Source organism: Canis lupus, chromosome 16, assembly GCF_048164855.1.
Source record: "Canis lupus baileyi chromosome 16, mCanLup2.hap1, whole genome shotgun sequence".
Classification (NCBI taxonomy): Eukaryota; Metazoa; Chordata; class Mammalia; order Carnivora; family Canidae; genus Canis; species Canis lupus.
The window spans coordinates 58,672,387-58,698,792 of record NC_132853.1 but is presented as its reverse complement, the minus strand read 5'-3'; the positions used below and the strand labels follow the sequence as shown (position 1 = coordinate 58,698,792).

Here is a 26,406-nt window from a genome sequence, read left to right as displayed (position 1 = left end):
TTTTTTGTTTGTTTTAAAGATTCCATTTATCTATTCATGAGAGACACAGAGAGAGAGAGAGAGAGAGGCAGAGACACAGGCAGAAGGAGAAGCAGGCTCCATGCAGGGAGCTCAATGCGGGACTCGATCCCAGGACCCCAGGATCACACCCTGGGCTGAAGGCAGACGCTCAACCGCTGAGCCACCTAGGCGTCCCTCTTTCTTTGGTTTCTAACGGTTTTCCCACTGTGTCCGTGCTGGTGCGCTCTTGCTTTCATTCATGCTGCTGGGGATTCACGAGTTTCTCGAGTCTGTGCCTTTGTGACTTTCATCCTCAGGTGAAAATCTCAGCCACTTTCTTCTCAAATACCGTTTCTGTAGCATTCTTCGATCCCCCCTTCTGGGACTCCAGCCTCCCACACATTGGGGTTTCTCACTGTCCCTCCCCATACAGATATGTTCCCTACTCTGAATTTCCCATCCCTTCATCTCTCCATGCTTCTTTCTGAATATCTTCTTCTGATTTATCCTCTAAGTCACTGAGTTTTCCCTTCAACTCTGTGCAACACGCTGGCATGCTCAGCCACAGAGTCCTTTGTGTCGCTTGTTCTGTTTCTCCCTTCTGGACTTTCCATTTGATTCATCATTATTAATTAGCATTAGCTTCAAGTTCTCCTCCACAGCTCTGTCTTATCTTTATGTCCTCAAATGTAGCAAGCATAGCTGTCCTAATGCTTGATTGTGATAATGCTACTGTGAGTTTTCTCTCTACACGGCAAGCGTGGAATACACACTTGTTGGATGTTTTTAGTAAGGAGGATCTCAGACCACATGGACGGCTCACTTGGTGGCTATCTCAGTTGAACCGCTGGAACATTTTCTTATCTTTAGGCAGGGAGGTTGCCGAGTTATCTAGAGTATACAAACTTCTACTCTTCTTTGTGAAAAATCTCTAAAGTGGAAATTTCTTGTCCTTGCCTGACCATCTGCAGAAAGAGAAATGGGCTCTGCTCCATTCTGCCCTAGGAGGAGCTGGTTACCAGGGCCAGCTGGTGTAGGGTATCTGAGGTCACTATGTCTTTCCAAGCCCCACTCCAGCTGCGTGGGGACATCAGAGAGAAAGGCATGGTCCTCAATTAGCTGTTCCTTGTGGAATGCTTCCCTTGGCACCTGAGTCAGCCTCCTGCATTTGCATGATCTCATCCACCAGTTGGTTCCAAAATGCTTGTTAAATAATGCTGTTGGAAGAACTAAGCCTGACAATCCCATCCCACCTCAATGAACCCTGGACCCTAAAAAAAATAAATAAATAAAAAATAAAAAACCTTGGACCCTGACCCTATCCTAAGCCAAGCCCAGAATAATGAGACTGGCTCTGAAGGTCTGGAGCTCCAGGACTTCCTAGGCCTCAACAGACAAGGGCAAGGCACTCGTGTGTGTGTGTGTGTGCACGTGTGCACGTGAGTGTGCATGTGTGTTTGTAACTATTGAGATATAATTTACACGACATACACTCTGCCTACATCAAGTGTGTGGGTCCATGGTTTTAGTATATTCACACAGTTGCATGATCACCCCTACCATCAATTTTAGAACATTTTCATCACTCCCCAAAGGAACCCCTGTCCCTGGTAGCACTCACTCCCTTCCCCCAAACCTCAGCGCCCGGAAACCTCTAATCTACTTGCTGTCTCTATGGATTTGCCAGTTCAGGACATTCCACATAAATGGAATCATATAATATGTGGTCTTTTGAGACTGGCTTCTTTCACTCAGCATCATGTGTTTGAGGTTGATCCATGCTATAGCAGCTGTCAGTACTTCTTGCTAGTCGAGTACTATTTCATTGTATGGATAGACCACATATTGTTCATTTATTTGCCACCTGATGGACATTTGGATTGTTTCCACTTTTGCTCATGAATAATGCTGCCAAGGACACTCATCTACAATGTTGTCATTTCTTTTGGGTGTACACCTAGAAGTGGAGTTGCTGGGTCACCTGTAACTATATATTTAATCTTTTGAGGAAGTGCAAGACTGTTTTCCATAGGGCTTGCATCATTTCACATTCCTGCTAGCTGTGTCTGAGGGTGACATCCTCTCTCCATCCTCACCAACAGTTGTTTTGATGACAGCCATCCTGTTGGTTGTGAAGTTGTATCTCACTGTGGTTTTGACTTGCATTTCCCTGGTGGATAATGATGCTGGGCATCTTTTCATGTGTTTATTGGTCATTTGCAATTCTTCTTCTTCTTCTTCTTCTTCTTCTTCTTCTTCTTCTTCTTCTTCTTCTTCCTTTGCAAATCTCCTTTGAGAAATGTTTATTAAGACCTCTTTGCTGGTTTTAATTTGTTGTTTTCAATAATTAAGTTGTAAGAATTCTTTGTATACTCTAGATATAAGTCCCTTATCAGATCTATGATTTACAAATATTTTCTCCCATTTCTCATGCTGTTCTTTCACTTTCTCAGTCATGTCCTTTGAAACCCAGACTTTTACATTTTGGTGGTGTCTCATTTATCTATTTTCCCTTGTGCTACTTGGGTTCTGGGGTCACAGCTAGGAAATTACTACTTGATAAAAGTTCATGATGATTCATAGCCACACTTTTTTCTAGGAATTTTGTAGTTTGAGATCTCTGTTGAAGACTGATCCACTTCAAGATAATTTTTGTATATGGTATAAGGTAGGGATCTAACTCTACTTCTGCACCTGGAGGCATCTTGTGCTATTTATTATTTTCTTGTAACCTTCTTTTTGTTGTTGTTGTTGTTGTTCACAATCTGGGCAAGAAGACCTCATTTTATTCCCATTACTATGGCCCAAAAAAATCCAGTTTGCCATCATGCCATTTGCGTTCTCGCACATGTTCACACACACACACACACACACACACACAACCCCACAGGATGGAGAGTGCACGCCTCACCGCTCCCAGCCCTGGCAATGGAGACTCCTGAAAGTTGTAGCATAAACAGTTCTCTCCTTCGGCTGAGTCATCAGCTGTTTCTAAGCCCTTTTGCTAAAACACTAGTATTTGTTTTGCAACTGAGTTTATCAGTTCTTTTCCAGGAATGTTAGCCAATTCCTTACTAGCCAAGGTCAGGGCACAGGGGAAGGGGGCTATGCAAAGTAAACAGTTTGGGGAGGGAGCAGATAATGAGGTGACAAGTATGCAATTCTGAGAAGGCATCCATGTCAGACTGTAGCTAACACCCCCCCCAAAAGGCAAGTACCCCCCTTATTGGTCATGATGCCCCCAGCACCTAGAGTATGAGCAACCACAAAGCAGGAGGTGAGTAAATATTTGAAGGGTGAAAAATGCAATCAGGAAAAGAGTAGAAAGACAGAAGTAGGGAAGGTGGGGAAGAGTTCAAAGAGCAAGACAGGGCATTGTGTGGGCTCTGGAGCAAGTGCCACCTCATCTCCCACATTGGCTTGAAGGGCAGCAGAACAGGCATCACAGGCTGAGTGGGACTCTCCCCCAAGGTGGTAGGCACTTGGATGAAGCTGACCATTCTTTCCATGCATCTTTGGGGATCGGCCTGGGCTCCTTCTCCCAGCTGTGTAGAAGGCACATCCGGAGGCAGGGCCTGCCCTTTGTCTTGCAGAGAGCAGAATTGCACCGTCTCCCTGCTCCTGCCTGGCCCCAGCCCAAGGCTGAGCGTGGGCTGATCCTAGAACCAGGCCAAAGAAGGACACCAGTTGTTGCCAGCTTGCTGGCACGAGAGGGAGCAAGGCAGCTTCTGTACTGCCTGCTGGCCGTCGGATGAGGGCCCTGGCCGCTAACCCAGTTGGCAAAGCGATGGCGTGAAGAGAAAGAAACATCTGCTCTTCTCTGCTTGAGCATAAAGGAAGCTGTTGGTGGGTGTAGTTAAGCCTGCAGGTCATTGTAGTAGGTTGAATTGTATTCCCCCAAAGGTACATCCAAGTTCTCAGCCCCGATACCCGTGACCGTGACCTTATTTGGAAACAAAGTCTTTGCAGATGTCATTAAGTTAAGAATCCTGAGAGGAGACCACCCTGGACTTAGGATGGGTCCTGACTCCAATGTCAGGTGTCTTAATAAGGGAAAGGAGAGGGAGGTCTGACAGCACAAGAAAGAAGGCCACATGAAGACGGAGTCTGGCCACAGGAAGCTGAAAGAAGCAGAGAAGGATCCTCCCCTACACACTCGGGAGGAAAAGTGGCCCTGTCGACACCTTGATTTAGTACTTCAGGACTCCAAAGCTGCGAGAGAATAAATGTGTGTTGTTTCAAGCCATCGGGCTTGTAGTGGTTTGTTATGGCAGCCCCGGGACACAGGCCCCCCTGCCCAAGCCCTGCCTCCTGCCCGCCGCTCAGACTCTGCTAAGCACAGGCGCCCAGTGAGACCCTGTCCAGCTGAGCCTGGGAAATGCATTCCCATGAGGAACAAGGCAGTTTAGGGCCCAGCCTGGGCCCACTGGGTACCTGAGTTCCGGGGTGCCAAGTGGCAGGCCCCCAGGCTTCTTCCGCAGGTGGGGGTACAGGGATGAGAAGGGAAAGGAGGAAGATTTGATTCAATGAGCAAACGGAGGAGGCAGTGATGCTAAGACACATGGTTCCAAGTTTAATGTTTTCTGAAAGAGCATCGGGACAGCACAAAGCAGCAGGCGGGCGCCCTGCGCACTAGCACACCCATTGAAACACCATTTTTCAAATCTGACCAGCAGAAGCCCTTCAGAGGGAAGGATGTACAGACCCCAGACCCGGGGACCAGGCCCAGGGAGAGCGGACGAATGGGTCAAGACCAAGGGTCACCAGGCAGTAGGAAGGAAGGTTCCTGTAGGGGTTTAAGGGCCTGAGCAGGTAGGAGAGGTACCCAAGCCTTGGGCATTAGTGTAGAAAGGCAGAGAAGGGCCACCGGGCCAAAGCCAGCCACAGGCCAGAGCACCAATTCCAGGCAGCAGCCACTTTGGGCGCCATCTACACCCACCCCAGAGAGAGAGGGTTCTCACTCCAGTGATTGAGACATGCCTTCTCTCCTGGTCAGAGGGATGGTGCCCCACGGGGGGCTCCAAGACAGGTAGAGGGGAAGCCTTCCGGCCCCTTCCGGCTCTGCCCTACTCTGGGGCCTAGAGAAGCCCCTCCGGTGTTGTCTTAGGCTGCTGGTCAAAGAGGCCTGGGGGAGAGCACGGGGGCTGCTGAGTGTTGAAGCCTCTGGGAAACAGGACTCTGTGATGGTGTGCAAGGAGATTTTGTAGAAAATATTATATAACCATGACCCTGCTACAAAACGAAGGCCTCATTGCCTTCCATGGCTGACCCGTCTGGGAGAAGGAACAGCAAACCAATGCCAAGGTGACAGGTGTGAAGGCCCCACCCAGGGCTCCTGGACAGCATGGGGGAGTCGAGCAGAGCCGTGCCAGGATGGATGGCTCTGCCTTGGTCAGTGTAAGCTCTGCTTCTCATAGAAACATTTGCAGACCCAGGGGCTCCTGAGGTCTCCAGCTGCTGTCAGGAGTCTATGGGTTCCAACAAGCAGGCTGCTTCTCTCAGCCCAGAGACCAGGGCTGAGAGCTTGGCTGCATTGCTAATAGCTGACATTCGCTACCTGAGCCCGAACCCCCTCACTGTTGTGGCTCAGTGGAAAGACCAGCAGAACCCGTGGGCAAGGCCATGATATCCCCAGGATGTGGATGTCAGTCCAGCTGTTGCCCAAGAAGGCTCATACTTGGCCTAAGAGGGTCCCCACACCCTCCATCCTTTCCTCATGGCCCACAGCGTCCACTTCAGGTCTTCTCGAACATGCAAGCTCATGTAAGAACAGCCTCCCAGGGGGAACCACAGGGCTTACTTTGCTCCCTTCACATACTTTAGAATTTCCCTAATTATTTCCAGCCACGGGAGCAAGGATGGCTCTGGGTCGCCCTGCCATACAGCGGCATACCGGTGGGGTAGCCCAAGGATATGTGCACAGAGGGGAGCTGGAGGCCCCGTCCTCTCAGGTGGCTGCCCGCCGAGCCCACCCAGGAGCCCATGTGGCCGGCAAGCGCAGATGCTCTTGCTTCCCCTTCCATGAAGGGCGTCGTGTTGAAGGCCGAAGCTGGGGCGGCGGGGCAAGGGGGCCGGGCTGGGGAGGGGCTGCAGCGAGACCGGCGTGGGGCTGCTGGGGCGGGCGGGCTAGGGCTCCGCGGCGTGCTTGACCAGGTAGCCGCTGAAGGTGATGTAGGTGTCGAACTCGTCACTGAAGATGGCATTCTCCCGCTCGCCCTTGAAGAGGCGCACCCAGACCTCGTCCTGGTCCTGCAGCTCAAGCATCAGGCTCTGGCTCTGCATGATGCTACGGTCGCTCACCTGGGCATAGAGGATCACCACCTCCTCCCTGTTCTTCATGATGTGCAGGTAGGTCTCCTTCTGGTTCCAGGTGTGCACGTTGAGGCTGAAGAAGTAGATGCCCGGCACATAGCAGTAGAACTTGCCCATGAACATGTTGAAGTGGCCGTAGAGATTCACGAACTCCGTGTCGAAGATCACCGTCTGGTAGTAGTCGTTGCTGTGCAGAGGCTTCTTGCGGCCCACCGAGAAGGCGGCGTAGTGGTTCTTGCAGCGGTCCCCGGGGGCCCCCATGGACCCCTTCTGCCCCTTGGGGCCCACGTGGCCCCTGGCGCCCACGGAGCCCGTCTTGCCGTATTTCCCTTGTAAGCCGCGGTCTCCCCGGTCACCTTTCTCACCTAAAGGGACAGGAAAACACGCGGGGTCGGGCAAGCTGACCCAACCTCAAGGACTGTTCTATTTTCATCCAGAAGCAATCATTTTCTTCCCCCTCTGGAACGTCCTGGCAATGAGAAGGGAACATAGGGGTCTGTCCAAAAGCAACAGGCGCTGCGGCCAGGCCCAAGGCTGACTCGGAGCAAATGAACTGCAGACGCGGGGCTCGCCGGGGGCTCCCGTCAGACCTCGCAAGGCTGCGTGAGGTTGTCCGGCCCCCGGGGCCGAGGGCATTTCAGAGAGTGGGCTGGGGGCTGGGGGCAGAGGGCCGTCTCATCCACCCTAAGGACTTCTCCTTCTCCCTGCTCGGGACAGAGTGCCCCACACCCCCCTCCCGACCCGGGGGGAGGGTCCCCTTGGTGGCTTCACAGCCGTCTGACCTTTCAGGATGGTGATGTTGATCTGTGGCACCGGGATGGCCTGGTACACGGGGGTGCCAGGGTCACAGCAGCGAAAGCACCGGGAAGCAGAGGCTTCCTCGCCCTGCCTGGGGCTGTATTTTTCATGGTTTTCTTCATCTCTAAGGGAATAAAGGCGTCACAGGGAAAGCCATGAGCTCTGGGAGCTGGGACCTCCTCTTTCTTCGGCCTCCAGAGGCTCTGGTCCACCTGTGTGCCTTCCCTCTGTCCTGGACATGACTGACCGCGTGCGCTTTCCCTCGACAGAGACAGCGTTGGCTCTTGGCGAATTCTGGGACCCTAACTGAAGGTTCAGGAAGAGCTCCTCTGCCTTCCGGTCACAGCAATACTCGTCATGGAAACAACGATTACAGAAACAGCAATAATTTGAGGGCCAGGCGAGAGAGAGGCTGCTTGGAAAGGTCGGCCCCTCGGGGAGGGGTTTTAGAAGGTGTGTGACAGAGCTGTGAATCCCGTCAATGCAACTGTGATTCTAGAAGATAACGACATTAAGCTGACTCATTTGCGAATGAAAGGGCTCGGCTAGGTCTTCAGGTTCCGGGGAGCTGCGGCTGGAGACTCCACCTTCGTTACTACACGCGGCTGCGGGCGGCCGGCGGCTCCGTGCTACCACCTGGTGGCGGCGCGCTGTGCTGCACGGGGCCCTCTCTGGCTCCCGCTCCCTCCAAGCTCTAGAGCTGCGACGTTGGAGACAATCACTCCATCTCAGCGGCTGGTTCCTTCTCTACCTCTGCTCCTGCTTTTGCACCCCAGACAATCCGGGAAATGGATGTGCACACGCTAAATTCAGGCCCCGCGAGCACCGGCCTCCCAGGTGGACACCCACCTCTCGCCGGAAGGTCTCTACCTAGGGTCAGCGAGCCCCTCAAAGGTGAGGTGTCCAAGTGTCGGCCCATCACTCTGGCCCTGGAACCCTCTCTTTCCAAACCCTCTTCACGGCACCATCACAGGCTCATTCAAGAGGCCTCTCCAGCCTTGCCACCACATTCTGAGGATCACGGGGTCCTGAAAAGTCAGCACCTCCCAACCCCAGCCACCACCAAGGTACCTGCAGAAGCTGGGCCCTCCGGCCTCCCCATCTCTGGGGGACCGTCACCATTCTGACTGCTCTCCTGGAATCTGCCTCTCTCCACATCTCCCATTCATCCTGTTCTCTGCCTCCTCCAGCGTTCTTTCTGGAATGTCATGACATTGAAACCTCTCCATGATGCCCCCCACCATGATAATTCCTCATGACTCCCTGTACGATTAAGAGACCCTTCCCCACCAGAATCATCTCCCCTCTCTTTCCACCCTCTAATGCCAACTCTACTACCCCAAACCCACCTGGCATGGCCACACCCTCCTTCTGCACTTGAGATGCTCCCCAGGCCCAAGTGTCCTTCAAGATGTGGCCACTCCTCTGCTCAGTCTTCCGCCCCCACCCCGCCCCTGCCACCCCCAGCATTGTGGACACACCTGTCCTGCAGAGCCTACCGCACAGCCTTGGAGTTCCTGGAGGCCAGGACTGTCATCTGTGCATGTCCCCCCGTGCCTCGCACATGGCCAGACCAGTAGCAGGCACTTAGTTCTCACTGAATAGAAAGTGAGAGGAGGAGGAAGAAGAGGAGGAGGAGGAAGAAGAGGAAGAGAAAGGGGAGGAGGAAAAGGAAGAGGCAGAGGAAGAAGAGGAGGAGGAGGAGGAAGAGGAGGAGAAAGGGGAGGAGGAAAAGGAAGAGGCAGAGGAAGAAGAGGAGGAGGAGGAGAAGGAGAAAAAGGAGGAAGAGGAGAAATGGGGGGAGGGGCAGGGGAAAAAGAAAGAGGAGGGGGAAGAAGGGGAGGGGGAGGAGGGGGTAGAGGAGAAAAAAGAAAAGGAGGAGGAACAGGAGGAGGAGGAGGAATAAGAGGAAGAAGAGGGGGAGGAGGAGGAGGGACAGGAGGAAGAAGAGGAGGAGGAGGGTGTGGAGGAGGAGGAGGGAGAGGAGGAGGAAGAGGGGGAGGAGGAGGAGGGAGAGGAGGAAGAGGAAGGAGAGGAGGAGGAGGGTGTAGAGGAGGAGGAGGGAGAGGAGGAGGAAGAGGGAGAAGAGGAGGAAGAGGGAGAGGAGGAGGAGGGAGAGGAGGAAGAGGGAGTGGAGGAGGAGGAGGGAGAAGAAGAGGAGGGAAAGGAGGAGGAGGAGAAGGAATAAGAGGAGGAGGAGGAATAGGAGAAGGAAGAGGGAGAGGAGGAGGAGGGAGTGGAGGAGGAGGGAGAGGAGGAGGAAGAGGAGGAGGAGGGAGTGGAGGAGGAGGAGGGAGTGGAGGAGGAGGAGGGAGTGGAGGAGGAGGAGGGGGAGGGGGAAGGAGAGGAAGAGGAGATGATGGATGTCACCTTGTCCCACATCCAATGCATTTCCATCGTGAGGATCGCCTGAGGCCCTGGGTATCGAGTCAGCCCGAAACCCAAGCGACTGAGGCAATTGAGGGCGCCAGCCTATCGCCCAGGTACCCAGCACCTCACAGTTGGTGAATGACCGTTTCCTGAGCAATCCTAAGGACTTGGTGCTTCCCTTCAAAATATTCCAAGTAGCCTGAAGTCTCTATATCATAGCGAAGGTCACATCCACGAAGATGACGCCGTTCAGGAGAAATTCATGACTTCCCAAGAAAAGCCACCACTTCTCCGCCGGCCCTCAGCAATCCTCTCCCATCAGCAACCTGATCAGATGCTCAGGGTCCCCGGACCCGCTCACAGCCGCGTCCCTGCCTCCCACCTGGGGAAGCACTCAGAGCCCCGGGGGATACTCTCGAGGACAAAGCTAGAATAGAAGGACAAACGGAGTGCTGGGGGGGGGGGGCGGGGGGGAGTCTTTACCTGGGGATGTGGCTGCAAAACAGTACAGAAACCCAGTCCCTTTGGGGTTAGAGCAAGGTGGGTCACTGTCATCAGTTTCAGATAAGGCCCCCGGGGCCACTGAGAGGAGAAATGGCCGGTGTGTCCCCCAGGACCAGGTCCGCAAGGACCCTTCCCGGCCTCGGCTGAGGCCCCTTCGCATCCAGCCCCGGCTGCCTCAGACCCCGGGCTCAACCCACCGGGCCGCGCCTCCCCGTCTCTCACCGCTCCGTGTGGTCCAGCGGCGGCTCCTTGGTCCCCTCCTGCTCCCGCGCGCCGCGTGGCGCCCGGCCCAGCCCCGCGCCGCAGGCAAAGGTCAGCAGCACGCAGCAGGCCAGCACGAGTGTCGGCGCCCCGGAGCCCATCCTCGCGCCGCGCCCTGCTGGGAGACACACGGAGGGCCGCGGGCTGAGCAGGCCCCCCCCCCCCCCCGCGACCACCCGGCCCCCCGAGGGCCGCCGGGCGCCCTGCACTCCCGCGCATCCTCCACACCCTCATCCACCGCACTCACGTACTCTCCCACGAACACACGCGCACTCGGGTACTTAGTACTCTCGCGCTTGCACACGTGCACGTGTATACTCAGTACTCATGCATGGTAGGTGCACACATACACTCCCACTCACCCACATGTGACACCCTGTTGCACATACTCTGCACTTACACATTTGCACCATCCTAACACATTCACTCACACACACTCATATGCCTCAGTACATAGTCACACACCCCATGTACATATTCTTACACACATTCTCACACTGCCACTCCCACATGCATTATGGGTATGCACACACAGCACACTTGCATCCACGTGCACACCCGCACGCGTGTGCACGCACATCACACCCTCACATGCGCACACACTCTGCCCCTGGAGCCTCAGCCAGCTGGGCTGGCGCTGCCCACACCCAGCAAGCCTCTCAGGAAGGGGAGCCCTCAGCCAGCGGGCTCTGCTAAGCACAATCCCAAGTGAACGTGTGGGGTCACTGTCCTGTGACTCTGCCCCAGCCCTGCACCAAGGAGGTGGGTGGGGAGGGAGGCAGACATCACGCATCTCACTTAGGGATGCGCCTCGACAGTCTCTGTCGCTCAAAAACCCAACTTCATGTCCTTCAGGGTGCTCTCAGGGGAAAGCCTCTCATCCAGTATTGAGAACAGTCCTTCTAGAAAGACATGTCGGTCCCCAGTGAGCCCATTAGGGGGCAGTGCTTGGGCTTCAAATAGGCAAAACATCCCATCCCTTCCCACTGCCAGGCGGCTGCCCAGCTAACCAGGGTTTTCCACAGTCTGGAGTCAGAAGTCCCGAGTGCCTCGCTGTTTCTGGCTGGCTGGGAAACCTGCCCCCTGCAGGAATGGGTAACGGGTCAATCCCAACCCATCTTTGTTCACCAAACCATATAGTTCAACACCTCCGAAGGCCCAGTGAGGATACGCAGTTCAACCCTGTCAGCTGCCCAGTGAGAAACGGAAGCCTGGGAGAGTCAGAACCACCCACCCCTCAAAGCCAAGGTGCGAGTGGGATCCGGGTCGCTGCTGGGAGGCAAATCTCCAACGGTCTCATGTCTGATTTGCTTTTTATTCTTCTTTTATGGGGATGCCTGGGTAGCTCAGTGGTTGAGCATCTGCCTTCGGCCCAGGGTGTGATCCTGGAGTCCCAGGATCAAGTCTCGCATCGGGCTCCCTGCATGGAGCCTGCTTCTCCCTCTGCCTGTGTCTCTGCCTCTCTCTCTCTGTGTCTCTCATGAAGAAATAAATAAAATCTTTAAAAAAAATTCCTCTTTTATGTTTAAGGAATGTTAACTCCCAAGACAGACTTCTTTTTTTTTTTTTTATTCATGATAGGCACACTCACACTGTGTAGTGAGAGAGAGAGAGGCAGAGACACAGGCAGAGGGAGAAGCAGGCTCCATGCACCGGGAGCCCGACGTGGGATTCGATCCCGGATCTCCAGGATCGCGCCCTGGGCCAAAGGCAGGCGCCAAACCGCTGCGCCACCCAGGGATCCCCCAAGACAGACTTCTTTATGTCAGTAGTTATCTACGCAGATGAATCCTCCTGTCGTTGGCCATGGGAAGCTATGGATTCCCCTCTAACACCCCATTGCTCAGATGACTTGTGGCTGGTGGGACATGACCTTGTAGCTGGTAGGTCGACATCTGGGCTCTGTTTTTTGCATGTCGGTGGGCTCGCTGCCATAGCTATGAAGAGAGGCTGCTCAGTTAGCCCTCCCTGCTGGAGCCCCCATGCCAAATCAAGAGAACATGGGGGAGGCAGAGAGCTGGCAACCAGAGCCCTGGGACAGAAAAAGTAGGAGCCAGAGGCTCCCTGTGGATGGATCCTCAGAGATGTGATGAGCCTCTGAGCTAGGGGGGTTGCCTCCACACCTCTGCTGGGTCTTCAGTTCTCCGCGTGACTCCCTACCTCATCCACTGCAGTGGAGCAGCGGGGCCTCCCCACCTCTGACTTCCCTACCAAACAACGATCCCTCCCAAGCATCAAGGCCCAGAGACCTGCCCAGTGACCGAGAGACTACTTGGTCCCCACTCAAAATCTCTACTATATGTGTTTATGTGACTTAACAAAATACATATTAAAATTATCTATCTAGGGCAGCTCTGGTGGCTCAGTGGTTTAGCGCCGCCCTCAGCCCAGGACCTGATCCTGGAGACCCTGGATCGAGTCCCACGTCGGGCTCCCTGCATGGAGCCTGCTTCTCCCTCTGCCTGTGTCTGCCTCTCTCTCTCTCTCTCTCTCTCTCTCTCTCTCTCTCATGAATAAATAAATAAAATCTTTAAAAAAATAAAATAAAATAAAATTATCTACCTATCCATCTATATAGCCATCCATCTAGCCGTCCATCCACCGATCCACCCATCATTACTCCTTGGCAGGACATGCCTGACACCCCAGTCTGTCCTCACTCTTCGGCCCCATTGTACGGCTCCCCTCATCCTGTGCTCAAGCTCCCTGCTTTGCAAGCTTTAATGTACACACATATCACCTGGGAAATCTGGTTAAAATGCAGATTCTGATTCAGCGGGTCTGGGACAGGGCCTCAAGTTCTGCTCCTTGTCCTTGGACCATACTTGGGATCCCAGCTTCCACTCCCCTAAACTCCTGGCATCTGTCCACCTGCACACATCCTTTCCCCCTGACCAGGAGTTCCTATTCTCCTCCTCTCTTCTATTAAAAACCAGCCTTGTAGGACCAACAGCTGCCCCAGGCACTATGCCGAGCATCCAGGCATCATCTCAATGGACCCTTCTAGCCCTGGAAGTCAGGGTCGGGTCTGAGAACAGTTCCTCATTAGTAATTCCTACCCACCATGGGCCTCAGCAGGGCCTGCGGTGAGTCCTTCATGGAGACAACACTCATTCATTATTATACCAAACTCACAAATGAGGAAGGGCAGTGGATTTGACCTCAACGGGCTGTCCTCAGACCACATCAGCATCCTACCCGGTCCTCAGGACCCAACCCAAGCGCCTCCTCTTCCTTCCCAGACCCTCAGCTGGCCAAACCTCTCTGTCCTCTTTTCAGATTTTGTTTTTCCTGTTGTCTCGTTCTGCAGAGTTTTGCTTGGCCTGTAAGACTCTGCACAGCAGACCGTGACCTCCTGGTCTTATTCATCTTGGACCGGCTGAGCATCCTGCAGCACCCTGAACTTGATCGCTACTCAACAAATGTTTGTGGAATGGGATTTTTAAAATTGTTTATTTCCCCCTTTCTGTGTTTCCTCTGTTTTTTCCTTGGCACCTCAATAATGGCTGTTTTTTCCCCCTCCCTTTACATGCCAAGCTTGCATCACTTGAAAGGAAAAGACGTTTTCCTTTCTTTAAACATTTCTTTTTCTGAATCCAAAGTAATATATATTCATTTTGGAAAAGTCAGGAAATAACAACAAACACACATAAAAAGCTACCTCGGATTCTTTCGTCCCCAGAGTTTCTCAGCCTCAGCACTATTGACATTCAGGGCTGACTCACTGTTGTGGGAGGTTGTCCTGTGCATTGCAGGATATTTATCAGCAACCCCAGACTCCACACACTAGATTCTACTGACAACCACCCCCCACCCCGCCACCCCAAGTTGTGACAGCCAAAAAACGTCTCCAGGCTTTGCTGCTTGTATCCTGGGAAGGCAGAAGCACCCCCGGCTGAGGATCGGTGCTCTATGCCCAATGGGAGCACTGTTTGGCATGTCTCTTCCAAGTCTGGAAAAAAAGGATTCTCTGGACCTTGATCAGAAGACACGAGGATTGGGATGCAGCCGCCTTCAGGGTGATGGTATCAGTGGGGATGGAGCCAGTAAGGAGTCGGAGGCACCAGGCTGACAAAGTGAAGGTCAGCAGAGGCTGGTGCTTCTCCTCAAGAACCTCCTCTTTGGGGCCAAAGCAAACCCTGGGTGAAATCTTTCTTTCTTCAAAAATATCTTCAGAGCCCTTTTACCAAGTCCCACAGAAAAGTCAGCGTCATGACATTATGATCATTTTAGTCACTTTTGGGCAAAAACAGTTATTGCCCAACATCCAACCAAACTTGGCTCCAAATCACTTTTAGCCATTTCCAGTGAAATGAAGTCACCTAGAGAGGGCGTGGCTTCGCCCCCAGGAAGGTAACCCAGAGGACCACGCTTGCACACAGCAAAGGCAGGGCCGGGACGTGGTCCCCAGGACTGGAGCCCTCACCCTCCGGCCCACGAGGTCCAGTCTGCAGGCTGCCTGCGGTCAAGGCATCTGAGGCCAATTGCAACGTGACTCAAGTTCTGACTTGCCTTTCTCAAACGCTGTGAAGAAATTCGTTTGCCAAGATCCATGAACACCTTTTTTCCCCTACTGTCTGCCCCAGAAGGCTGGTGGCTCTTTGGCGGCTCTCCCATCAGCCCTCCCATCCAGTTTAACCTTCCCCCAACAAGGAAGAAGCCCCTTTGCGGGAGTGGGGGTGCCAGAGGGAGTGCTGGGCCACTTATGGGGTCTGAGAACACTCCCTCATTAATAATTTTCATCCCTTCTCAGACCTTTTATGGACATGGGGTGAATCCTTCTAGGAGACACTGTTCAGACCCACACTGTAGTTTCCTGGGGTCTCAGATGGGTCTCACCCACCTCCGTGTTGTCCTGCCTGTGTTCCGACAGGAACCCCCCGAGCCCGGGCACCATGTGTTTGCGTTTTGCCATGACGCCACACCCAGCCCAGTGCCATCTGACAAAAGCATTTATAACCAGGGTTTTCCCTCTTCCTTAATCCTCAGCGGGTGACCAGCTGTTCTGGGAGGCGAGAAGCCTAGGATCTCCCTGGATTAGGAGAAGCTTGGAAGACAAACCCAACTGCCGCGCAGCTCCACAATTCCTCTCCCTGGAGAAGCTCCCAGGGGCCTGGCTGGCCCACGGGCTGCCCAGCCTTGTGTCGGAGCCCAGGAGGGAGTGATGATCCTACCGTAAACTAAATTCCCGCCCTGGCCTCAGGAAGAGGACGGTCCACGTGAAGGAGACAGATGCGCACCCGATCATAGTAGTTAAGGATGTGGGATCAAGGCAGAAAGCGGGTACCGTTCAGGGTCCACGTGGGCTGGGGTGACGGCTGCAGGGCCACGTGTGGGTATTTCATTTTTTTTAAGATTTTTTTTTTAGATTTTATTTATTTATTTATTTATTTATTTATTTATTTATTTATTTATTATGAGAGACACACAGAGAATGAGAGAGAGAGGCAGAGGGAGAAGCAGGCTCCCTGCACGGAGCCTGATGTGGGACTCGATCCCGGGTCTCCAGGATCAGGCCCTGGGCTGAAGGCAGCGCTAAACCGCTGAGCCCCCTGGGCTGCCCGGCTATTTCATTTTAAACTAGTGAAATGGGATTCCTGGGTGGCTCAGCGGTTGAGCGCCTGCCTGGGGTCCCTGGGGTCTTGGGATCGAGTCCTGCATCGGGCTCCCTGCATGGAGCCTGCTTCTCCCTCTGCCTGTGTCTCTGCCTCTCTCTTTCTCTTTGTCTCTCATGAATAAATAAATAAAATCTTAAAAAAATAAGATAAAATAAACTAGTGAAGCAAAATTAGAGAAAATTCACAATTCGGTTCCTCGGTCACGCAAGCCGCATCCCGAGCCCTCGGGAGCTCCTGTCGCCGGTAGCTGGCACGCTGGATGGCGCAGGACAGAGCGTTCCCGTCCTGGCAGGAAGCGCAATCGGACCAGCCGGTGTCAGTGAGGCCGGAAGCGGGGCTAAGAACAAGCAGCTGGCCAGAAATCTGGGAGTCATTTGGGCTCCTTCCTCTCATGCATCCGCCACATCGGATCAGTCACCCACCCCCTTTAATATCTCCCGAAAGTCTCTCCCCCTCTCTACCATTTGCCTCTATGTGATGCTTTCCAGGAGCTCTGGCTGGGGCCCAGACCTCAATACACCCAACACAAATATCTTTGTCTGGGCTTTCCTGGGGCCTGGACATCACCCCAAAAATCTAACACGCGGCTCCCGAGGAAGCCTGGCCTAAGACAGGACTTTGTCCCACACCTAATGGCTTCTAGGCCAAGAATGCAACTTAGCGTGGCGTGCGAGCACTCCTTGTTTCAACGTGGCATCAGCCATGCCTGCAGCCCGGCCGCCCCCTCCGCACGTCTGCTCCTGCCACCTCCTGCTCCCCGGCATCCTCCCAACCAGAAAGGAAGCCCTGAGGCTGCCCCTTCTCTGCTCTGACATCTGGTGGCACTCCCCCGCTGAGGAGCTCAGAGCTCTCCAGCTGCTGCAGGAAGTCTCCTCAATTTAGATCCTGGCGTGCCGGGGAAGGAGAAAGCACCATGTTGGGGTGTCCCTCTGGCCCCGATGACCGGCAGGCGGGGTGTTATAACAGGTGACAACGGCCTTCCTGCCCCAGAAGCTGTTCATCACGCTCATTTTCCTCTTACCAAACCCTTCTGGTGACGGGAAGGAGGGAAGCAGAGTGACGAATGGCATTTGCTCACCAATTCCAGGGGCCCATTTAATATCTAATTTCCCTTCCATAACAGGGCAGCCCAACTGGTCTCAGACCCTTCCTGCTCCTCCCACCCCTGAGCCCTGTAAAGGAGTCAGCAGTGGATGCATGAGAATCCCCTATTAAAGGAACTTAGAGGGCAGCCCTGGTGGCTCAGTGTTTAAGTGCCGCCTTCAGTCCGGGGTGTGATCCTGGAGACCCGAGATCGAGCCCCACATCAGGCTCCCTGCATGGAGCTTGCTTCTCCCTCTGCCTATGTCTCTGCCTCTCTCTCTGTGTCTCTCATGAATAAATAAATAAAATCTTTATAATAAAAATTTAAGGGATCTCTGGGTGGCACAGCGGTTTGGCGCCTGCCTTTGGCCCAGGGCGCGATCCTGGAGACCCAAGATCGAATCCCACGTCGGGCTGCCAGTGCATGGAGCCTGCTTCTCCCTCTGCCTATGTCTCTGCCTCTCTCTCTCTCTCTCTCTCTGTGACTATCATAAATAAATGAAAATTTAAAAAAAAATTTTTAAATAAATAAAATAAAAATTTAAAAAAAGGAACTTCGGTCAGTTGGGGGTGAACCCGGGTGTCCTGCTACCCATGCCACTTGCTGAATCTCTCTTTTCCTTCTCCCAGGAGCTGCTCTCCAACTTAGAGAAAAAGGATTTATTTCTTAAGGTTTCAGGGTTTATTTGGTGACCTCTAAAGCACATGGTCAGGGGGAGAGTTGGAGGCTTCCGGGGCTACTTACAGGTTAATGAGCAAGGGCTCCCTTTTCCCTGCAGAGCAGAGCAGCCTAGCTCAAGACAAAACAGTGCAGAAAAGAGAAGGTGAGAATTCCCCACCGCCACCACCCCCAACCTAAAACGTCTCCATCTCTCCTGGGGCCACCGAGTCTCGGCAAGGACAGGCTCACCTGGCGCCAAGAGCGGGCACCGTCTTCCGCTCGGGCCCGCAAACAGCGAGGCCACGTGGGCTGCAGGCGTCGGGCCTCCGGGGGCACCTGGCCAGCCCAGCCTCCCCAGCTCCCAGCCCATCCGAGAGCTAACAAAGGCCTCCTTGACTGGAGCACTGTCCTTAGATCACCTCCCAGCTGTAAGGCCTTGGGCTGCAGGCTCGCCCCTGCTCCGAGCAGAGCTGCCGGCTGCCCTGGTGCCCTGCCGCGAGCGCGCTCCACAGGTGGCTTGGCCCAGGGCCCACTTCCCCACAGCGGGGACGCCCCTGGGGTCCCAAGACGGAGGGAGGAGAGGAGCTGGGAATCCCGGGGCCTGCACCCCGCCACTCTCGCCCCTTTGCCAGCGGTACTGTCTCTGGTTCTTCTGGGGCCTACGCATCCCCCCAACATCTCACAGACGCCTCCCCAGGAAGCGTGGCGGAGGACAGAACTCTGCCCCCACCGAATGGCTTCTAGGTCACAAATATAATTTAGCTCAGCATGCGGGCTGTGCAGGGCCGGCCACCTCCTGTCATCCTGGCTCCGGCTCCGTCTGTCTCCGAGCATTTGTCCTCCACCGTCTCGCCCCCCTCAAGAAACAGGTGTCTCCGGGGTGATGGTCTCCGCGTTGGCTCCTCCCTCTCAAAATATACTTTTCTGTCACTTTCTACGCTGACAGGTCTCTGACCTTGGTCCCCGCGCCCTCCAGGACAGCGGCCACTAGCCCAGGGGGCCAGTTAAATTTGTTAGACTTAAGTGACACGAAGACATCGGGTCTCAGCTGCACCAGGACACTTTAGGTGGTCACCCTCTCGGGCAGCACAGCCGTAGAACATTCCCATGACGACGGAAAGTTCCACGGGACAGCTCGGGTTATCTGTCTTCTGAACACCTGCTCTCCACTCTGCCATGGACCCTCGAGCCCCAGTTACCTCCTCTCCTGTCCCCCCACTATACCTACTTCTGAAGCACCAGCCGCCGCTCACGTGGGGGCCTCGGGGCTGGAAATCGGGGGGCCCTGCAGACCCTACCTGCCACCTCTCGTCCATCACGCAGCCTCCCGAAGGCCTCCAGTCCTCTGCCCCCCAGCCGGGCACCACTTCTTTCTCAGCCCCCCACCCACAGCTTGCTCTCTCTCTCCTGTGTCTTCCCACCTGCTTACCAGAGGCCCCTTGCAGAACTGCCAATCCCAATTCCACCCTGGGCTTAACAGGCTTCCCGTGAAAATAAGGAAAATGTTTAAACCTGGAGCTTCACCACCTGGCTTCCGCCTCGCCTCTGGCCACCTCGCCGCCCGACTCCAGCCATCTGGAGCTGCTGGTGGCTCCGCTCGCAGGCCCAACACTAACCGCAGGCTCTCCTGTCTCTCTGTCCCTTCCCCCACCACCCTCCTGGTCCACAGGTTCTTCAGAGCCCAGCCCGAGGGAACGCCTCCAGGAAGGCACTCCCCCAGCATCCTGTAGGATCTACCCCTGGGGACCAGGGGCCCCTCCCAGGAAGCTGTGTCATCTCTCACGCGCAACCCCCATGTCTGATGTCTGATGTCTGATGTCCCACTTTGATTGAACTCCATCCACACTCACCTTTCAGCAGAGCCAACGCACAAACAGGGCTCCAGGATCCTGCACGTCTTGCGGGGGGCCTGGGGCCAGGGTGTTCAAATCTCTGTCTAGCTCAGGGCGGGGCTGTTTGGGGAGAGAGGAGGGAAAGGGGGAGAGTGATCCAGGGTGGGCTCCAGAGGGCCAGGGCAAGGCTGAGTCCCTGCGTGCCCATCCAGCCACGTTTCCCTCAGACACTCCTCAGAAAATCTCCTGCCTCCTCAGGGCTACGACCCCCTGCCTTCTTCAGCCAAGGTTACAAGCCACCTAACCAGGAGATGCTTTGTGCTTCCTGGAGAGGCAAGAAAACAAACAAACAAACAAACAAATAAATAAGCGGGGAGGGGCAGCTTCAGGCAGCCTTGCCAATTAGTGACCTCTGTAAACAGATGACTCTTTGCTGACGCCAAGAGATGTTCCTGATGAGTGAAGGTCGGGTTGAAAACACACACACACCATGCACATCACGCTCAGCCGCCGAGATCTGAAGGCCACCCACCTGGCTGCTAACAGCAATTATCTCTGGGTGATGAAAATAGGGATGTTGGCCATTTTCTTATTTTGGCTTCTCTGATTTTTTCCCCCTCTCTAACAGTCACATATTTTCTTGCATTAAGTACACATTATTTTCCACTTAGAACAATGACAAAGAAGCCCCACCCTGGGGACTCAGCGTTAAGTGTATTCCAGGGGATTTGAGTCTATGCAAAGAGAAGGATGAGGCATGAGGGGTTTGGAGACTCGCAGGACCAGGACCACATGGAGAAGAAACTGGCTTAGGGCTCAAGTCCTGGCTTCCTGCACCTGCATTTACTGTCTGCTTCGTATCCGGTGGAGAGCTGGGTGACAGGGACACGGTGCAGGAGCGAGGAGATGCAGCCTCTCCCCATCCCACTCCCTGCCCCAGGAGTGAACACCCTGGAGCTACAGTGGATGGATGCAGGTTAGGCCAGGGAGGGAGGGCCACCTGACCTGGACCAGAGTCAGGCCTGGTGGATGGATCACATTTTCTAGGAGGGGGATTTGTTCTGTCCTTACCAGACCTCTCCCTGGTGGTACTTGCTCTTGAGTCCCTGGAACTGAAGAAGATGAAGCCAAATCCTTGAGCTCATCCTTAAGAATTCTGTGCGAGGGCAGCCCAGGTGGCTCAGCGGTTTAGCGCCGCCTTCAGCCCAGGGCGTGATCCTGGAGACCCGGGATTGAGTCCCATGTCGGGCTCCCTGCATGGAGCCTGCTTCTCCCTCTGCCTGTGTCTCTGCCTCTCTCTCTCTCTCTCTCTCTCTCTCTCTCTCTCTCTCTGTATCTCATGAATAAATAAATAAAAATCTTTTAAAAAAAAAAAGAAAAGAATTTTGTGTGATGGCCAGGCAGGTTAGCAGGCCCAGGAGCAGCCCCGGCACTTATCAGAGGTTCCTTCAAACAAAGCCCTGCTACCACTGACCAGGCAAGACCCACCATGTGCTGGGCTCTGGGCACCGTGCTCTCCGGATGCCGTTGAGCTTGACCCCTACAACGCACCTTGACTTCTCAGATGACCGAATGGGCTCAGAGTGAAGGAGCCACTCACCCCAGGCCCCACAGGAGGGAGGTGGGTCTGGCAGCAAAGTGCCTTCCACCTCACCTCAGGGGGCCTCCAGATGCCAGGGAGGCAGGCTCATCCTGCCAAACCACAGTCCAGTGGGCGCTCCCATCTTTCCGGGCATCCACCTGTGTAGCTCACTCAGCTAGAGCTGGAACAGCAGCAGTGGTGTTTGGCCCTGAGGAATTTATCCACCAGCCCAGCCTTGCCATTCATCCATTCAGCAGATTACGGAGCACCTATTCAGTGTCAGGCAGGGTACGGGTCCGTGACAACCATCGTCCCTGAAGCAACGTGCTAAGATCTCCCTGTTGCCAGGCTCCCATCTTAAAACCCATTACTGAGTTCAATTCCTTTGGATTTAAGCACAGAATCACGAGGAACCCCAGCCCCCTCACCACTACCACCACTACCACCACCCCATTCCTCAAGATGGAAGAGATGTGGGAGGTGTGGCCCATTGAATGTGCATTTTTAGGGCCTGGCATCTGCCAGGTAGAGAGAAACAGCCCATTGGCGAGCTCTGAAAAGGAGGAGTGAGAAGACCAGGTCGTGCAGGGAGGGCACATGGTCCCACCCGGCCCCCAGGGCTCTCTGATGGAGACAAGCCAGCTAGAACACTGGGCTGCAATGAGACCTGAGGCCAAGTGCTGCTAGCAGGAACCAATGGTGTAAAGGACTGACATTGTGATGGGAAAAGCATGGTGGTCCCGTGTCTGCCCATCCTGGGGGTGCTGCCTGGGGATCAGCCTCGGGTAGGGCCCCTAGTGGAGGCTCCTGCAGAGACAGAGCTGGAAGCAGGAGAACGCAGGAGCAGAGAACGGAAACAGAAAGGGGAAGGTGGGCGTTGGGCTCCAGCTCACCTCTCTAGCTGCCGGGGTCTAGCTCTTCTCGTTCTGTGGGGACCATTCTCAGGAGCTCCTCCTATGGCCACTTTACAGGGCCACGGGTCTTGCTCTCATAGCTATCCCTTTTTGGGAAGGAGGGTGTCCTGAATGCCAGACGACCTGAGAGCCCCAGGGCCACCCCCAGAGCCACCCAGACCCACCCATTCCTCACCAGAACGCACTTTCAGACTCCTCACAAGGAGAAAGGGCCCATGTGTTTCTGAGCACACCCCATTCCCCACCTCTACAGACCAGCCCCCAAAACCTGCAGGGCGAAGTTGCCGGGTCCAGCCCAACTCCTGGCCTGCACACGCCTGCAAACCCACCAGGGCTGGCAGCTTTCCCAGGCAAGGTCCCTTCCTTCCCTGGTCCCCCGGGTAGAGGGCGGCTGGTCACCAGATGTCCCCACTTGGGGTGGGGGTGCAAAGGGTTTGGGGCATTCCCCAAGCATGGCTTTGCCAGTGGCCAGCAGCAGTGTTCCACGGAGTGCAGGTACCCCCAGCTCCCCCACTGCCTGCCCCGCCTGTCGCCCTCTTTTCCCGTCCTCTCCTCCCGCCCTCTCCTCCCACCCAGCCTCCTACCCGCAGGCTCCAGCTCCGCTAACTCCTGTTTCAAGGAAAATCCGTACGGGAGCCAGGGAGATGGTCAGACACCGAGGCCCAGGCTGGCCCACAGCCGTCCTGACAGCCATCCTGGACAGGGCGGGACGCCCCAGGACGATGCTGCCAGGCCCGTCCACGGCTGGAGAAGGGCTGACTCCAGGGGCCTGCCAGGCAGGCCACACCCAGCCCCCCTTGAGCCCAGTCCTGGAAAGAGGCGTGGGCAAGATTGAGTGGCTGGAAAAGGATGCCGGGAGCCCTTGTCTCCTGCTCACAGGACGGCTCCCCTGCAACCTCGACAAGAACCCAGAGGTAAAGATGCTCCCCATTCCCCCCAGAGGCTCAAGAGCTCCTGCCACAGCCCACCCCGAGTCCCTCTCCGGGAGGCAGGAGGAGGACGGGCAGGGGACGCGGGCCGCCACAGCACAAGTGCCACTGCCTGGCCCGCAGAGGAGGAAGGGAGCCAGCGTGCCCGCCTCCGCACAACTGTGGTCGAGGGCAGAACCGACGCCGCCAGGCCGAGGACCCAGCCGCAGATTCCCCTGGCAGGGGCCCTGAGAATCCCAAGGCCCGGCTCGCTGGGCCGCCCCACAGAGTGGGCGGGAGCGCCTGGGCTTTGATGATTCTGCTCCAAATGGCTCTCCCAGGGGGCAGCCGGCTCCTCACATGGAGCCAGGAGTAGTCAGGGAGAGACCCACGGTCCTGTCCAGGGGACGCCTTGGCTCACCCGATGTTCAGAGAAGGCAGATTTCAGCAGGTAAAAACAGGAAAAAAAAATTAATAACCCTAGGCCCACGCGGTAGTTACGCCACCAAGAACGAAGCGCCCTGGGGGACCATCACCTCCACCTAAATATCTGTGAGCTCTCGGGGCAGGGAGGCGAGGTGCTTCTGAAACACCCACTTTCCTCCCCAGTGGCTCAGCAGAGTTGCCTCAGGCACCAGAGGACCTTTCTAGTCTTCTTTTCCTTGGTGAGCTGTCACCACCACCCTTGCCCCAGGGCCTTGGAGCCTGGCACCACTCCCCTACCCCCTTGCCTTCCACCCGCGCCCCTGCTCCAGTACGGGGGTCCCACACACCGGGCCAGCCCCCTGAAGACAAAGCCCCCAACAGCAAGCTTATGTCCGGTGAGGACGCCCAGCAGCGCGACTGTATCTACAAAATTCTTTTCATCTTTGTTTTGATGGGTGAAGTTCAGTGCCAGAATATTTGGTTTATGAGTCATGCTAATTACAGCTGGGGGGGGGGAGGAGGAGGGCCAGAGGCACCAGTAACAACAACAGAAAGAAGCACGTTCTGAAAAAAAAAAAAAATTATGCTGTGCTGGTTGCCCTGAATAAGGAGGTTTAACATCCCCGGATGTTAAAGGAGTGAAGAGGGAGCCATCTGTGCACCTTTCTGGGACCACATCCGCTCCTCAGCACGCACCTGGGAGGGCGCCCCTCGCTGGCTGGCTGCACCTGTCCTAGGCGGGCTGTCCCACCCGAGACCTCCTGCATCTCTCCCTGACTTGTTGCTCACTGGGAGCACTTCCCTTGGCTCAAGACGGGAGAGGGAGGAGAGGGTGGGGTGTCTGGGAAACAGAACCTGGCCGTCCTTCCTGCCCCTGGGCACTTTCTCCGAGGACAGCTGGGAGGTGGATATTTGCAAACTTGAGAAGCTCCAGTCCCAGCCTCAGCTTGGACAGCTCTGCACCCTTGAGCAAGTTACACCCCTTCTCTGGGCACAGAGATGTGGGTCCTCCGAGGGGTCCTCCGTCTACTGTGTGTGGGCAAGTCATGAGCCTCTCTGAGCTCTTCAGGGGTGAGAGTGTCATCAACGAGAATCCACATCTGCTCAGCACGTGTCATGCAGGACACACACACGTGCATGTGCGCGCGCACATGGCTGCCGCTTACCCTAAGTTCCTCTGAGCTCTCAGGTCAAGACGGAGAGTGGGCAAGGCAGGTGGGACGGGATAACTCAAGCCTCGGCCCCCATCTCCCCTTCCCCTGTACTTCTTCCCTCCTCTCATTGGTGGGGACATTGGGCAGGACCCTCCCTGCAGCAAACACAGCAGCCAAGTGCATCTGTTTGTGACCTTGCACGTGGAGCTGACTACGTGCTTTCCTGCACTATTAAAAGCAAAGGCCTAGCAGCCTTGGAGGACCTCACATCCTCCCCCCTGGGGACCCAGGATGTGGCTAGCAGTTGAGAAAAGCTCAGTTTCTCAGGACACTCCTCATTTTGAAACCGTGGAAAGAGGCGGCTCCATGTGCCGAACTGCTTTCATTCCTGGAAACTCAGAGAGATGGAAGAGACAGACGAGTCACGAAGGGAGGTAGTTTCCTTCCTCCTTTCCAAGTGGACCAGGAGGGCCCACAGAGGACACGGGACTACCCAGGGATTTGCACGCTGGGAACCAGGCGAACACGATGTGGGTGCCCAGGGCACGTGGGGAAATCACACCTGTGCCCGAGGAATGCCTAGAAGACGACGTGGCACGTGGTGTCTCGACACAGAGAGGCGTTTGAGGTCCAGGGGCTTAAGGGCAGCTGGGTGACCACGGCCCCAGGCCAGAGATGGTTCTCAGTGATGCAGGCAGCTCGGGAGGGTCCCCAGGGGAAGGGACATTATTTTCCCCTGTCTGGGCTGAATCCAGGAACATCAAGGCCATTAGATGTGGGGGCCAAAGTCCACATTTCCTGTTCTGTGTGGGGGTCCACACTGGCCTCAGGCAGGGCGAACCTGGCTCTCAGGTGATGCAGGCACTATTGGGGCGGGGGCCCCCACTTGGTACACAGGGGATTTGGGTACCATTCCCTTTTCTCTCACGCGTAGAGAAGTGTGCAGCAAGGTAAACAGCCCACAACGGAGAGAGGAGGCACCCTCATTCCTATTCCTGACAGCACCCGGCTGCCCCTGCCCCCCACCCCGTCCCAGCGGGAGACGGAGACCAGCGGCTCCCACCGCACCTCCCGGCTGCCCGCCAGCCCGCAACTCCCCATCTTTCTGTCCCTTGTCACAACGGCCACCCGGCCCCTCCCACTCGGCTGGAGCCGCGGAGCAGGAGCGAGCGCCCGCCTGTCCCGCCCGTCCCGCCCGCCACGGCCGCCACCTACCTCCACGGCGTCCTGCGGGGCCTCTCCGTCCGGGGCTCAGAGCATCTCCCGGCAGGGCCTCCTCCCAGCCAGGTCGGGGAAGAACAGCCTTGTTGGGGGAGAGCGGCGGGGGGGGGGGGGGCGGGGGGGAGGTCCTCCGGGAAGAAGGTGCAGCAAGGGGCGCGGGCGCCGGCCTCGGGTCGCTGCCTTCCCGGCACCTTGACCTCCTCCGATCCGAGGGCCCTCTGGCCAGAAGCGGAAGCGCGGTTTCTCGAAAGTCAAGGAAGAGACGAAGAAAGCGGGACGGGCTCGTAAAGAGCAAACCCCAGCCAGATGTGAGCGGGGCCGCGGAGCCTCCAACGCTCCCAGCGCATATTATCCAAACAGCAGGCGCCGAGGATTAACTGTGTGTGTGCCCGCGGGCAGGGGAAAGCCAGGCCTGCCCTCCTCCCGGCCACCCCGGGGAGGCGGCCCAGGCTGGGGGCGCAGGCAACCACTCCCAGTCCCTGGAGGCCCCTCCAGGTGTGCGGGCGGCTGGGGGCCCAGGACAAAGAGGGCCCGGAGCCCCGAGTTGCTGGGTGGTAAGGGATGTGTGCCAAGGAACCCGGGGGACACTTCTTGCCAATCCTTTGGGATCTAGTCCCCAAACAGTGGCAGACCTGAGACACACTTTCAATCAGAGGCTCCCACCTGGGGTCTGGGAACCACACACAGGTTTTGGAGAACCTGTGACCCCCCCCCAAAAACAGTGCAAAGCTGTGTGTGCGTGCACATGTGCACACGTGTGCA

At 55.7% G+C, this 26,406-nt stretch overlaps 1 protein-coding gene across 6 annotated transcripts; it reads right to left on the bottom strand.

Annotated features, from left to right (window-relative positions):
- Positions 1-4,550: 4,550 nt before the first annotated feature.
- On the bottom strand, positions 4,551-26,019 carry C1QTNF1 (C1q and TNF related 1). 6 transcript variants are annotated; one of them, XM_072781860.1, is made up of 5 exons: positions 25,639-26,019; positions 19,458-19,559; positions 10,207-10,363; positions 7,095-7,234; positions 4,551-6,677 (listed from the first exon to the last, which is right to left on the bottom strand). In XM_072781860.1, exons 3-5 carry the CDS (start codon positions 10,344-10,346, stop codon positions 6,127-6,129), a joined length of 831 nt encoding a protein of 276 aa, XP_072637961.1. In that variant the 5' UTR covers positions 10,347-10,363; positions 19,458-19,559; positions 25,639-26,019; the 3' UTR covers positions 4,551-6,126. The 6 variants fall into 6 exon arrangements, with proteins under 6 accessions (XP_072637961.1, XP_072637960.1, XP_072637963.1 ...); XM_072781859.1 differs by having other exon boundaries at positions 10,207-10,360; positions 25,639-26,018; XM_072781862.1 differs by lacking the exon at positions 25,639-26,019 and adding an exon at positions 22,520-22,682.
- Positions 26,020-26,406: the final 387 nt, after the last annotated feature.

Coding starts and splice junctions, on each gene's coding strand:
- C1QTNF1 (XM_072781860.1), bottom strand. CDS start 10,346: ATGGGCTCCGGGGCGCCGACACTCGTGCTGGCCTGCTGCGTGCTGCTG. Junction 7,235..10,206: donor CCGCTGGACCACACGGAGCG/GTGAGAGACGGG, acceptor TTATTCCCTTAG/AGATGAAGAAAACCATGAAA. Junction 6,678..7,094: donor CAACATCACCATCCTGAAAG/GTCAGACGGCTG, acceptor CTGTCCCTTTAG/GTGAGAAAGGTGACCGGGGA.